At 34.7% G+C, this 15,720-nt stretch overlaps 1 protein-coding gene across 2 annotated transcripts in view; it reads right to left on the bottom strand.

Moving 5' to 3' along the window:
- Window positions 1–14,154, bottom strand: part of LOC131063154 (uncharacterized) — a 91,937-nt gene extending 77,783 nt beyond the window's left edge. For both annotated transcript variants that reach the window (XM_057996927.2, XM_057996928.2), the window contains exons 1-5: window positions 13,603–14,154; window positions 8,835–9,032; window positions 8,547–8,669; window positions 8,171–8,208; window positions 7,925–8,081 (exon numbers count right to left, since the gene is read on the bottom strand). In XM_057996927.2, coding sequence (XP_057852910.2) covers window positions 7,925–8,081; window positions 8,171–8,208; window positions 8,547–8,669; window positions 8,835–9,032; window positions 13,603–13,689 — 603 coding nt within the window. In that variant the 5' untranslated portion in view covers window positions 13,690–14,154. The remainder of the gene's footprint in view (window positions 1–7,924; window positions 8,082–8,170; window positions 8,209–8,546; window positions 8,670–8,834; window positions 9,033–13,602) is intronic.
- Between the last annotated feature and the right edge of the window lie 1,566 nt (window positions 14,155–15,720).

The following is a 15,720-nucleotide window of genomic DNA, read 5'->3' as shown; positions in this document are numbered from 1 at the left end:
AATTCAGAATCTAACTAATTCACCACAAAAGTCAAGTTCCAGATATTGATTAAAACCACTTTACAAGATTGGTCTTGTAGGTGAGAATCATTAATTTTAAATAATCCTTTTAAATGTTTGAGAGGAAAACCTAATGGAAGACACATGAAATTCCATTTCAATAGGGTAATGGTTAGAGAATATGGAAGGACTTGCACCATATTATTGTTAACAATTAGAGAGACCTATAAAAAACTTATGTCAAGGTGGAATCTATAAGTCTAGATAAAATTCATTTTGTTCCTTTTCAAAAATTGTTCCAAGTTTCAATGGGCCCTTGGTCTATTGGTGAAATTGAAAGTTTTTTAATGAGCCCGCTAGGGATCAAGTCTTGCTGAGTGTAAGACTCCAACATGAATAAGGGATGAGGTTGGGATCGTGCCTAAGGCAAATTCGGCAGAATGGACACGCCTTAGTCCTTGGCTCTTAGCCAAAGAGGTTCTCATACTCTTGTATCAGATAGCAAAAATGAAATTCTGGACAAACCTCCATCAAAAAAAAAATTGCTCTAATTAAACTAAACCTATTTACTCCTAGTCGTACAACATAACAGAGGATAAATAACATTATTCTTTTTTTGCTAATTTAAACTACTTGAAAAGTTCATTACCTTTCCAATCAAATCTACAATCCCCTAACTTATCTTCTTTGCTTTCTAATATGTTAAAATCACCCACAAACAACAATAAAATGTTAGATAACTGATTTTCCATCCAATTTAAAAAACCAACCCTTTCTTTATAGGCATTACCTAAGCATATGTGAAACATACAATTTTTTTTTACCATGCATTGCAAGCACAATCCAAACAATTCTATTACATGGAGAACATCCATAATCCACAAAAAAATTATACTATTGAGGAATTCTTAATTTTAGGGTTTTCAAAGAAAAATTGAAATGTAGTTTAAACTTTGTAGGTTTTTGCAAAATCTAAGTATTGGGGTTTTAATAAAACTTTACTTTTAAGTTAAATTAAAAGAGATTGTTAGGCTTTGAATTTTGTGTGTTGATATATCTCTGATGTGCAATGACCAATATTTAGAATTTTGTTTTATTAAATAACCATAAGTTGAATGGTCAAAATTTCAATATACGAAGTCATGAAATAGTCACTATTGTTGAGTATCAAATGTGTTGTAGAGCACAATTTAGACACAAACTAGATTAATTGACAATTCAAATGAGTTTGAAAAATATTCCATAGAAGCCCTATTACAACTCAATTTTTTTTTTTATGTTTGATGATTTTATCCCCAACGTCCATAAATCCATGTTTATTAGTACATTGTGAAGATTTTGAAAGACAATTATCAAACTTCTAACAAATGTCAAATTTTGTATTTAAAAAATATATCATTTTTCTATTAAATTGCATTAGAATGGCTCTTTGTTAGAGCATCTATTCAAACTCAATGATGTTAGGGATTAACTTGTTATGATTAACAAACTAGTAGAGGAGGAAGATATGGTTGCTTTGATCATCACAATTTTGTGTTTCTCCTTTGACAATTTGTGGAATTTTTCAACCTATTGATGAAAAGCCACTTTGACCTTTGAAAAGGCCTTCACATCTATTTCAAGAGTAGTGTTCATAGGGATAAATAAGTGAAGCTCCTTCTAGGAATTTAGAAAATGTCCTTGTCACTTAGTTTCATGGTACAAATTATAGTTATCCTTTACTTCACACCATAGAAAAAGGTGCAATGATTCGGCACATTAAGAAAGGTTGCCAAAAAAGAAAATATGATCCAATATTCTACAAGCCACAAGATGAAGTGAATGTGGTGGTTACTATTGAGAAAAACCATGATTCAGAGTTTACACTAATGAGTTTTTTTTAAATAGTGTTAACAGAATCGTTGGTTCTTTAATCTAGACACTTCACATGCTAAAAGGATAGTAGTTTAGGTTAAATGTTGATGATAGTCAAAGGGGTTTTATTTTTCTTGGTGATAAAAAGAGGAATAAATGATGTAAAAATTGAACTCAATATTAAAATTTTAGTACAAAATACTAGGTATGTTCCTAGTTTGAACAAAACTTACTATATTAGTTTTAGTTTAATTTCAAGGGACAAAGTACTTTGTTTTTTTATGTGAAAAAGGATAAAATAATATATCTAGACACTAAGCCAAGCGATGTGTATAAAGGATTATAGAAAATTATTGATCTTATTTTTCATGCTACAATGTAGGAAACTCAGTTTAGTCATAAACATAAGAAGGCCAAATAGAAGCTAGTATTATATGCCATTGATATATGTACTTTCTAATTGATAAGGTCTATCAATGTGCTAGCCAAAAGGTGGTCCTTCAACACTTATTTAAATCTATATTAAAAAATTGAAGGTGTTTGTTAGAGGTTCAGCCCCAAAAAAATTTTCTCTAGTTGATATGTTTTCTTCATGCATTTGCCCCTTGTGTTTTGTAGACCTCAATGGTATTTTGAAAGTAAGCACAATGATGAATTTGCAAAATGAGATGTACTACCTCAAAGGATAGGAAATCAATTGATCATTTTGTTGCAAAACACATTCATTTTATTATTTTTATACATCTTCATAAATTCTTACTATCATTAAGGTTGTTTGTGTAGATATTTCTACTTGTTTCTACACGTTTTAGGAGTCATATTCAAATTTAATGAGTAAACCTTCATATCCTTCCAATTTATCATTAAAGGTATAATACAATATATGTTTACACAAGTAATGGGTTAGTTGTTGTAGCTTATTAATAAAGTTTGTGTAAGGTGGTTGTAGCTCTTTGATGAGTTGGTTGTAACAAGAAAATTTTGAATTTGTATATTGTAGTGCTCTCTTCATGAGTTCGCCAATTTATCTCAAACTCATTTCTTTGGTTTTACTAATACATTCTAGGATTTTTTTAAGATCATTCTTCTCTACATATTACAAAAATATCTTTTTGCTTCATGTAAGAAAGGGAAAATTACAAAGTTTTTTTTCTTTACACAAATCCAATCTAGTCATTAAAATTTTCTTAGATGGTAGCATTTGAGGAGCAAGACATACAAAAATTAGCAACATTCATGAGTCTCTACTCTTCATTCTTTAACATCGTCTGTATTTCAACATTTGGACTCACCTTGCTCAAGAACTACTACTTCTAGCCCTTGAACGATCTTTGTATGTCTGTTTGCACTCTTAAAACAAACGCCTTCACCAATCTCAACCCTTTCATCATTTATGAGAACTTTCTTAAAGGACTTAGTGTCTTTGATCTCTATATATTTTTTTACCATACTTAGAAAGGACTACTAATCAGTCAAATCTTACCTCCCCTTTTTTTCATACTACTATTGTTTCATTCCAACTCAGTACTAAGCAGACATACTGAAAGTAAAATTAGCTAGGGAAAAATGATAAATCTTGACCAATAGACCAACAAAAAAAAGAAAACAAAACCAAACAATAGAAGATAATAATCAATGAACACACCTAAACTAAAAACAAACCAAAAATTGATAAATAAATTAGACACAAATATGACAAAGAGTAGCAAAGAGAAGCAAGATGGAGATCAATGGAGAAAAGATTTCATCATCCATACTAGAGCTCTTTGCCTATAAATATTAGAGTTGATGAAATTACCCTATATGTAGGGTCCAAATTCAAGCAATTCGTTTTGATGTTTCAAACGTCAATGTAAATGATTTGCATGATATATTGCTAAATATGGAGGGTTCCATTAGGAATGGTTTATTTATATCGACTCCTCACTTAAATACATCTTTTGAAGTGCCTTCATTAACCCTTCTTTTATCTCTTTGTCATCACAAAAAAGAAAACATTCTATTCTTTAGTAAGATTTAGAGAAAATGTTGCCTTATGAAGCATGGTGTTCACAATATTCCACTATTGCTTCACAATGGGCTTGACATGCAAGTCATAGAATTACAAATTAGGCCTTGTTACAAATTGTTTGCTTCATATGTCCAAACATGCAGTCAAATGTCTCATAAATCTCTCCAAGGCTATCTACAATAGGTGAGATGGAGTAAGAAATATTACAAACAATTTTTAAAAATGTCTCTCCACCATCATGCTAGTTAATTTGCACAAGTGCCAAACTAAAGACCACTTGTACAATATTTGAATCCCCAACATTCTTTATGGCCTCTCTCAAAATGTAAAATTGAAAGTTCACATCGTTTCCATCAATTATTAGCTCTAAAACAATAAGAGCTAATTGCACATGTGACTATGATGTTGATAAATGGTTGATGTCTAATATTGGTTCACTCATCCGTGATAATAGAGTTCTCCATTTGAATCCAAGTTTGCGTCATGTTCTCCATCACCAATTTTTCCTTAGAATATTCTTTGTCAAGGTGGATAGCATGTAGATTATGTTCTCTAGAGGGTGAACGAGGGACTAACAAAAGCTATAGTTTTGAAAAAAAAAAAAAGAAGAATGCACCACATTAAAGGGGATTGCATGGGCATAAAGAAATTTGGGAATGGAAGAACCTGCCATCTTATGTGTTTACATGTTGAACATACTTGTAACTCTCCTTCTTCTCACTAAAACTAGTCTCTCTCTTTCCTTTTGTGGAAATATCACCACTACCACTAGCAACCATGGATAGTATAGGTATAACTAATTATGCAAATTATGTTAGCATTAACACACCCTGAGACCTTGCTTCTACTTCCATATACAATCTATTAATCTTTACCTTCTCATTCTCCTTTATATCTAGAGACACCTTAACCTCATGTCTTGTCAAGCACAAGAGATGAAAATATACCCTAGTGTAGCTTTCTCTAGAAATTGTTTCGTAAATATGGCACAACTTCACTCTATTACCCCCCAATTTTTTGTGTCTATTTATAAATTTCACACATTGAATATGAGTTTTTTAAAAATTAAAAGGTCCTTTTGTATAAGTTTTAAGACGCTGGAATAACATTCAAATGGATTTGGTGACTATTCTCCTTCATCCACAACATTCCCACACCTTAATGAACCCCTAAGTAAGGATGAAATTATCAGATTTCTTTCTTCCATTACATATTCGTCACTCTCACTATTGTTGCCCATGTTGTTTTGTAAAAAGATAATGAGTCAATGGGCCCTTGGTTTACTAGTGAAGTTGAATGGTTCCAAATGAGCCCACTAGGGATCAAGTCTTCTTGAGTGCAAAGACTCTGACATCATAAGGGATGAGGTCGAGATTGTGCCTTGGGCAAATTTGGCGGAGTGGATGCCCCTCAATCCTTGTCTCTTAGCCAAAAGGGTTTTAGCCTATAGGCTTGTGCCCCTATATTAGGTGGCAAAAACTACTTCGTGAAGGCCCTTGCTGGGCTGGTGGCTCACAAGCTTTAAGCCCTTGCTGGGCTGTCGTGCTTGCAAGTCTAGACCTCAATAAAAAAAAAAGATAATGCAAGTACAAATTGAAAAAAAATCTTCCTTCAAATCTTCTTTGATGTTGATTTCTCTAGCTACACCTTCAAATCTTGTTCCAAATATTTTTTTTCTAGCCAACTTGATGACATTTTTTTTGAAGCATCTAAAAATGAATTAGAATGAAAGAGGTAGGCTTCCTTTTTGGTCATTTAGGGCTAAGTGTGTTGTGGGGTCCCACGAAAAAGAATATAACTGTCATTATTTATTGATTTTGAATTAAAAATAAAAAATAAAAAAATTGAGTGTTTCACCCTAAGGATGGTCGACCATCTCCAATAAATATTTTAGATTGCTGAAAATGGGAAAAGGTTATCCAGCCCCTAGAATGCACCACTGTATAAGTTACATAACTTATGCATTGGTGCATCCTAAAGACTGAAAAACAAGTAAAATTTTGAATTACTAAAAATTGAAAAAAAAGAAAGATTATTTTTTAATAAAAATAACAGATTATTTGAGAACTTCACTCTACGCACCTAAGATCTCATACCTCGAGCCTGTGGAAACATCAGAATGGCATGGACCAATCCGTCTATGCACTCATGCAGGTCATTCACAGCTGCCTCTCTCACATTCACACTGTTCTACTTTTCATTTAATTATTCTTCTTGGTGCCTTGTATGCCTGAGGCTGGTGATCTGAGTGCTCCACACATGCATACAATATCATTGCGCTATAAAACAGTCTCTCTCCTTGAAGATGATTGCTGTCCACAGGTACTATATTTCACTACCTGTGCTTTCTCGCAGTCATCTTGCATGCACCATGCTCTGGCAACTAATTTGCAGTGTCCTGTCATGTCCTTCCCTCCACTTAGGACTCAATTCAGGCAAATGCTCTCAAACAACAAGCACACAAAAACCAACCAACTGGCTCTGGTACCATATAAACTTGAATATACAGGATAACTTTACATTCTAGAGTGCATGTATATGTGATCAACCAACACAACCAATTTCACAAAAAACACGAACATTATTAAGCTTACCAGGGCAACAAGATGCCCAATTTAGCATGCTTCAAATAAAATATTTTTCCTGATCTTTTCTGAGATATCCTATAATATCCATTACTTGCCTCCTCCAAAAATAACAGTTGCAAGTTTATATTTCACCGGATTGCACATAACATTTTCTAAAATTCTATATCAATAGGTTGGGCATGGACACTATGCCAAATCATATATAGCGGTTTGAATGAAGAGGAAATTCTAGCCAGAAGTGGAAGAACGAACTTATATGTAAGAGAGGTGCTCAGAGGCACCGAGGACAACCCTTGTGCCCATCGTATCATGGATTTAAAAAACTTGTTAAGTCACCATTGACTATGGCACGATAAGAAATTTAAATGGTGTTGCACTTAGGATAGAGGGCTCCTTTATAAGGTTTTTGCTATTACTGTTAATCTGCCACTGCCAAGGTGCTTATTAGCTTACTTCCCAATCAATGGATAGCATATCTCTAGGTCTGCATTTAAGGATGTTTTTGCATGCTACCATATTATCTATAATGGCTGCTTTGTTGTGTTGTAGTTTCTTGGGTGGGAAGAGTGATCTCGTAACAGTGATACCAAAGCTATCTCATCAAGTTCCCTCCTGTTCTGTGAAATGTCGTATTTTTCTTTTTAGGATATCGATGTTGCTATATTATTTTTAATGTATAACCTCTACTATGAATGGGCAGTCAACATATATGATTACATCTATAATTTATCGTTCCTTATGCAAATGTGATTAAATGTGTTCTGGACAAGAAGTTAAACAATCTTGACGAAAGGACAGAATCAAAAAGTCTGTTATTTGTGTGAACAATTGGAGGATTAATACATTTATTTGTTGGGTATCTAACTAGAATGATGACATTGTGTTCTATATGTATACCATTCTTTAGACAAACATCTATGGCAATGAATGATGGATGTCAAGGGCAAATAAATTAAGAAAAGTTATGCATAACCTTCTTTTGAGTATAGGTTTGTGCAATTGTTGGCAACTTTGCTAATGACAGCCCTAGTGGGATTTCTGATCCTTGATCATGAGAAAGGATATGGCATAAAATAAAATTTTGATAAAGGAAATAAAATAATAATAATATACAGATAATTATAAGAGAAGGGTATTTGACAAAAGTAAGAGCTAAGAAATTTCAAACTCCAAAATTTTTCTTGTAGGTTGAATTTCACGCACTCCTTAAAAATGTGAAAAGAACCTTGCTTTTGACTACCATTTGTAAACATGCTGGACCTGTAACATTCGAGGGTTTAGAAAACTGGCAATCATATAAGGTCACTATTTATTATTGCTTTTTGTTGCCCGGTCGGAATTCTTTTCAATCTTTAATTTCAGGTCTCAGTTTTAGACAGTTATTATGCAAAGCCTTTATAGACTAATAATAATAATCCTTTTCATGGCACAATTTATTGTTCTGTACATGTGGAAGTTCCTGGCATCTCACCTGATATTTTGATTCCCTTTGCTGTAAAGTGCTTTTCGATGTTCCATTAAATGATCTTTGACTCCGGACAGAGCCTTCAGATCGATCATCTTCCCCATCAAAGACCGAAATCTGCTCAGCCTGTTCCTTAACAGTTGTGCTGCTGATTTCTGATTCTCTGCCATTGAATGCATATATATAATTTTTAAATATCCAGCAGAATACTTTTGATATTTAAAAGAACCCTTATAACTACAAAATTCACACCTGAAGCCAGATCTTGGAGTAACGCATTGTATTTTGACCTGTAAAAAATATAAGACGTCAATTCATCTGTATAAATAATAGTGTTTATTTTCTTTTTTCTGAGTCATTTTCTTTGTGTGAAATCAGCATCAACAGGTTTGGGTACATTTTCTGTCATTGAATCTATGAGGTAAATCAAAACATGCAACCTCTGGCATCCTTAAATTTGAAGTACTAAGTTTCATAATCTATGGTTATATGCCATCTCACTCGTTTAAAATTTATCGTAAAGATCAGCTACTTTACGTTACAGGATTCACAGTGGCTGATTTTCAGTTAATTTTGTATGATCTGAATGCCTAGTAATTTTGTATAAATTTAACAATTAATAACTTACATGCAAGATTGTGCCGTGATTACATTTTTTCAGGGGCAGTTTAATCCAGATTAACTCCTTTGAATTCAAATAATCAGCCAAATTTACAGTAGCTTCCCCAAGAATGCCTAACCGTGCTGATCCCTGGATAATACAAGGTTACAAAAGATATGGAGGGTTATGCAATCATGAATTTTCGATCTTATAAATCTATACCTGTACAAGTTAAGTAACATATGTTCCAGAAACTCAATCAAAGGTAAGATAATGTGTAAAAGCACAAGCTCAAAGTATAGTCTAGTAACCTACCATGGAAACGACAAATTTGTAAAGTTTTTCTTCAAGCTCTCTTGAGTTGTCATCTTGTAGAAACCGTACAGATTCAGAAACATCTTCTAACCATTTGCAATTTCCACCACGTACGATTGCTTTGTTTGTTCTGGCAATAGCCTTTCCAGTTTCCACAGAAATAACAGACACAACAAGTTTGTCCCAGTCATTGGGAATCTGTAATTGTAAGGGACATTGTCAGGCGCAAGTCCTAATTCAGATCGTGATAAGCACACTTTCCCTGCCTATGAATCTCACAATTTCACAGTCCCTAAATGCAACAAAAATCTCAGCATCTTATCCTCTTACTAACACAATTTGGTTAGATCTTTAATGAACTAGGTAAGATAAATGAAATCCAATACTGCTTGTTCGGAAAAATATTTCAAATAAATTATTATTTCCATCAGAATTATACAGTCTTTATAAAATATCAGTCATACTTTATACTGGAAATAAGTTTTTGCAATACCAGGGTGAAACATAAAAATGGGTAAGGCTGCAGTTCAATGGGGGGCTTCCAAAAAACAATTCAGTGGGTGTTGTTCAAGTATTTTTAAGTGGGTGATTCCAAGAAATTTTGTAGTGCAGTTTCAGTTTAAAAATTTAAGCTCCAAAAAATAAGAAACTGGTGGTTTCATGAATTTTATTATTTTGCATATTCAATTCAACAGTGTATATAAATATAAAATAATTAAAAAATCAATTTCCAGGAATTTAAAAACTCCAGATGATTTATAAGAGGGAGAAAAATTTCTTAAGCTGGCAGGGAAAATTTTTAGCCCCACCCCAAATGCACCTACATAAAATTACAAACTAAAAAGTAATGGATCCTATTTACCAGAAAAAGATTATAATTAATCCCATAGCATTTTTTATTTTATTTGACCTCCTCCTCCATGAAACTATTTTAAGAGATCCCTCTATGGGACCACATCCTAAGAATGCATAATGCAAATTGACCTGATAGAATTTCTAATAGAGGATACTGATGCAATGACTGAATGTGAGTCTATGTAGAGCAAGGTTTAATCCAAAGTCCTCCTAATAGATGGTACTGATGCAATGACTGAATGCCAATTTATATCGAGCAAGGTTTAATTCAAAGTCATACTGTCATTTGGTTGGCTTTTAAACTTTTAGTATGTAAGCCTTGAGTTAATAAACTACAAAAGGTCACAAGACAGAACGTTTTCCTTTTCTATTCTTATTCCTTGACATAAGTCTAATTCTTTGATCTAATTTATATTGCACACACTCATAGATCTGCCAGGTCTGGTCCAGATCCAGTCCAAAGCAATTTTTGGGACGGACTGAACAAGTCTGATCCAGTCTGGGCCTATAATGTATTTGGAACATGATAAAACTATCCCTCTAACATTAAGAGGGCCAGTAACAAGACATTTGAAGGGAAAAATAAGCATCAAAATAACAACTCATGCTATTCCATAGCCTTTGATTGCAGGGGAGGTAGGGTAGATTCACTGGGCAATACCCCAAATCTCAGTGCTTTGATTATTGATGTGGTAAATTTTCATGTTCAATGCCAACGAATTCTTAATGTTTGAACTCTAGAAGTGACATTCAGGTGGAGGAAGATTGTCATCTATTAATGGCAGTAAAAGTGCATTCCTCACAGAGGTCTACATGGTGGATTGGTGGCACTTGGTAGGTGAAACTGTTTGGAATTGCGTTTCCTTCTTTTCACCTAACCAACCCCCACTGAAAGAGGGGTTCCTACTATCTATAAAAGTGATAGTGCTATTTTCTCCAGTTCTTAGCAGAACTGCTTTACTCAATCTCTGTGCACCTGTATAAATGAGGCATGCTTGATTGTTGCTCGTCTGTCGTCAGTCCTTTTGGTCGAGAGTCCTATCTCTATAGTGGTGGGGTGGCCCTACTATCTATAGACCCTGGCTCTGATGGTTCTGGGTTATCTGTTCAGGTTCCATCGGACAACAACGCTTTTCTCCCTGTCTTGTTATGTTGCTCTGCTGCTTTAGAAGTTGAGGAAAACTATCCATGTTAGTATCCTCTGCTGAGGTGGCCTCCAAGGTATGGAGGTGGGGGAATCGAAGAGGGAAAACTGGTGAGGTGAGGCCACTTCAAATAGCTAGGGGCAGCCAGTTAGACTGAAGCTGAATCTTGTGGTGCTACTGGTTGATTGTGGGCACTATGTTTTGCAGAGAAGAACAACACACTGAGCTACAAGATCACATGATACCAGTGTCTGTACATGAACAGTTTTAATCTGCTGGTCTAAAGGCACAATGCTTCTCTATACTATGGATGCGCTTTTCTATACCATGGATGCGCTTTATGTGCAATTCAGATAAGCAACAGGACAGACGAGAGTTGTTGAAGTTGATCCTGGACACCTTGTTTGTCCGTTTGTGTTTTTGTTACATCAAGCCAACGTGCAAACATAAAAACATGCTCATATCTCATCAGCATATAGGGAACTATAACATAGTCTAGCCCTTACCCTAACCTATTTAGTTGCCTCTAATGCTAAGATTGGTATTGGCAATCGTACATGTGAGTACTGTCTATAGAAATTGAGGTATTAGACCACTGGTTCGACAGAAATGACCTGCTAAATACGGCAACCCCTTTCATTGGTGGATGCTTCAGTGTTAATTAAGAGGTAGTTACTAAATTAGATCCAAGCTCCTTTTTGGCGGGCTTCATAAATTTTTGGGTGAGCTTGTGGGTTGGCTTTAATGAGTTGGGGTAAGCTTGGACTGCATGTTTGTGATTTGTTAACAGGAACAACTGGAATTTACCCTTAATTGTTACTCTACAAACTTACGACCTCTTCTTGAATCACGATTCACCTTATTTCTGTGGAATTTACATCTGGTTATGCACAAGAGTGTTCCCTTTCTAGCCCTTTGGATAAACAAGGTTTCACTCTTTGCCCGCTTAATTACTTCTCATCACCTGGTTAGTGAAGATGAACTCTCATTACAATTACGATGTAATGAATGGATCTTCTTGTAATTCTTCGTTGCAAAATTCAGAAAACTTCTAAAACCTACGAACATAATATGAGATAAGATTAATTTTAAGATACCAAAATGGTGGCCTGGAGGACCAATCAAATTATAATTACTTGCTCAGATGATTGTTTAAATGGAAGTTAGTTATAACTAAAGTCTCCAAGGTTTCAAACTACTTTACTCAATCTCTGTGCACCTGTATAAATGAGGCATGCTTTAGTGTTGTTCGTCTCTCTTCAGTCCTCCTGGTCGACAGTCCTATCTCTATAGTGGTGGGGTGGCCCTACTATCTATAGTCCCTGGCTCTGATGGTTCTGGGTTATCTGTTCAGGTTCCATCGGACAACAACGCTTTTCTCCCTGTCCTGGTATGTGCTCTGCTGCTTTAGCAGTTGAGGACAACTATTCGTAGTATTATCCTGTGCTGAGGTGGCCTCCCAGGTATGGAGGTAGGGCTAAGGGGAATCGAAAAGGGAAAACTGGTGAGGAGAGGCCGTTTTCAATAGCTAGGAGCAGCCAGTCAAACTGAAGCTGAATGTTGTGGTGCTACTGATTGATTGTGGGCACTATGTTTTGCAGGGAAGAACAACACACTGAGCTACAAGATCACCTGATACCAGTGAGGAAGGGGAGACGTGCACCTTACCAGTTGATGTCTGTATATGCACACTTTTAATCTGCTGGTCCAAAGGCACATTGCTTCTCTCTATACTATGGATATGCTTTACGTGCAATTTAGATAAGCAATAGGACACACCAGAATTGTTGAAGTTGATCCTGAACACCTTGTTTGTGTTTTTGTTATATCAAGCCAATGTACAAACATAAAACATGCTCACCCCTCATCAGCATATAGTTAACTCTAACATAGTTTGACCCCCTACCCTAACCTATTTGGTTGACCCTAATACTTAAATTGGTGCTGGCATATGTGATTGTGAACACTGTCTATAGAAATTGAGGTATTGGACCACTGGTTTGACAGAAATGGCCTGCTAACGACGGCAACCCCATTCACTTGTGTATGATTCGAGTGTTAATTAAGAGCTACTTACTAAATTAGATCCAAGCTTTTGGAGGGCTTCGTAAATTTTTTAGGTGAGATTGTGAGTTGCCTTTAATGAGTTGTTGTGTAAGCTTGGAGTTCATTTTTGTGATTTGTTAACAGGGATCAACTGGAATTTAACCCTTAATTGTTACTCTACAACCTTACCATGGCTTCTTGAATCACGATTCACCTTATTTCTGTGGAATTTACATCTGGTTATGCTCAATAGTGTTCCCTTTCTAGCATAAACCAGGTTTCACTCCTTGCCCGCCCGCTTAGTTATTTCTCATCACCTGGTTAGTGAAGATGAACTCTCATTACAATTGCAATGTAATGAATGGCTCTTCTTGTAATTGAATTTTTCTTCATTACAGAAATTGGAAAATTTCTGAAACCTACTAACATAATATCAGATAAGATTACTGCTAAGATACCAAAATGGTGGCCTCGAGGACCAATCAAAGTATAATTACATGCTCAGACGATTTTTTAAATGGAAGTTAGTTTCAAACTAAAGTCTCCAAGGTATCGTTATACTAAATCTATGGCTGCAAATAGCAAGATTGGATATCAAGTGGCTATATCAAGTGCCTTACTTAAAGAAATTCCACATCAGCTCTCTTCATTCTTATCAAATTAAGTCTTATACAGAAGCTAAGTAAACATAAAATACATGGGTTCCGAAACAAGCACAGCACCTTTGTTGCATGGAACTGCAAAAACCTGAAGTCCACAATCTCTGGAAGCTTATCCGCTCTAGTTTTCTTCCGTTGCTGTCTCGACATTCTGAATGCATAATGACATTACCAGCCAAAACAAGATAAAATTATCTGATCCCCTGAATTTGGTAGTTTCAACAGGCACCCCCAAAATTACCCCCAACACACATTCTGTTGAGGTCAGTTTTGAGAAATTCTTCTGTATTATGAATAAATTTGTCTTGGAAGTGATGATCCCAAGAATATTTAGTCGGCAATACCGACGATCATATGGAGAGAAAAGGAATGATAAACAAATCAGCCACATTGATATCTCGTGATGATTTTGTTGGTTTTTGTTTTGCTTTTTATTTTAGTTCTGATAAACAGGGAGGAAATATCGAAGGAGGAAAAGTACCATTTGGGGTGGCCGGCTGAAAGCCAAATTATTGATTGCCGGCATTACGAAATTTGGTATTTGGATTCACACAGAAATCGTGGATACTTACTAACAGAGTATTATAAAATTGCAGTAATTCAGTCCACCTTTGACAAAATTGCTGCCGTCCACAACTTGTAGAAAATCGTTTCCTCCTTCAGCGGAACTCTCAAGGAGTTGTTTTTAATTTTGCTGTTGTCGGGTGTACATTTCAAATGCTCGTATCGATAAATTATAATGTAATATATTTTTATGTTTGAAAGGGAGACCAAAATCATTGCCACGTACAATTTTAGTTTAAAATAATTATACTAGGATAATTAGAAGTCTGTGGAGCTATTTATATATATATATATATATATATATAAAGGAATGGTTGTATAAAGTAAGAATTAATAGAATGAATCTTTTTAGTTTAAGATATTTATTGTCAATCATTCCCAGTTATTTTTAAAACCGTGCAAGCAATCTATATGATTGTTGATCTAACCTAAACTTGCAGATGTAAACATTGTTTTGCAGATTTGATCTATACTAAAGTCAAATGTTTTCTTTTTAGTTTGCCTTTATGTTTATGATTTGTGTAGCTCACTAATGATATTTAGGAACACCTTAGAGGAGTTTGTGAGGCAAATATTGACTCTTTAAAACTCTTAGGATATCGATATAACAACTTCTATTAAAAAAAGATTGAAGTTAGTAGGCACTTATCCATAGTATGCCTTAGATGTTGATGCAAATATGTGATGCAATAAAGATGTTCTAATTATATGATAATCCAAATATGTGTTGGCTATTTAGGTGTTAGGCAATATGAAAATGAAACAGGGTTAGTAAATCAACTCTAATGGTGATAAGTAATACATTTCACATTTTAAGCCAACATATAATGGATTAATCAAAAGGGTTAGGTTGCACCAAATTTTGAATTTGAATTTTAAAAGCTTAGGTTCATTTCGACCTATTGTTGAATTGGGTCAATCTTGCAAATTTGGAATTTGAACCTATATGGGAAATGGATAAACTAAGAATTAGGACTGGTCTCTAGAAGTGAGTGTAGATGGGATCAAAGCTCAAGTTAGGTGCCAAGATCTAGTACAAATCACATCACTTGTATACATTTATCATTGCATAAAGCATAATTGTGTCAAAGTGAGTCTAAAACAAAGAAAAAATATGTAAGATATGAATTTTTTACCATTACATTTTGCCCCCACTTTGAGTTCCATACAAAATACTATAAGGACAAATATTAAAGTACAATTGAGTAGTTAACATGAAAATAAATATAAACACTCATAAAAAAAGACACACACACACACACACACACACACACACATATGTGTGTGTGTGTGTGTGTGTGTGTGTGTGTGTGTGTGTGTGTGTGTGCCACTTTTTAGTGCATGCTCCCTTGTATTGTGTGCTCCCTCTTGAAACTTGTAAAAATAAATGAGTAGCATCTTATATGTATTTAAATAATAATTATATTTACCAAAATAAAATAAATAAATAAAGAAAAAGAAAAAGAAAAAGGGAAGTGATATTTCCACTTGGGGTGGAATAAGGATACTTTCTAGGGAAGACAACATTAATAGATAATTTGGAAAAAAAAGGTAATGTGATACCATTTGAATTTGGCATATGATTATGAGGTAGTCGCTAAAACATATTCAAGGGGT

The sequence above is a fragment of the Cryptomeria japonica genome, chromosome 11, assembly GCF_030272615.1.
Source record: "Cryptomeria japonica chromosome 11, Sugi_1.0, whole genome shotgun sequence".
Lineage (NCBI taxonomy): Eukaryota > Viridiplantae > Streptophyta > Pinopsida > Cupressales > Cupressaceae > Cryptomeria > Cryptomeria japonica.
The sequence above is the reverse complement of the archived record's forward strand: the minus strand, read 5'-3'. Positions and strand labels throughout refer to the sequence as shown.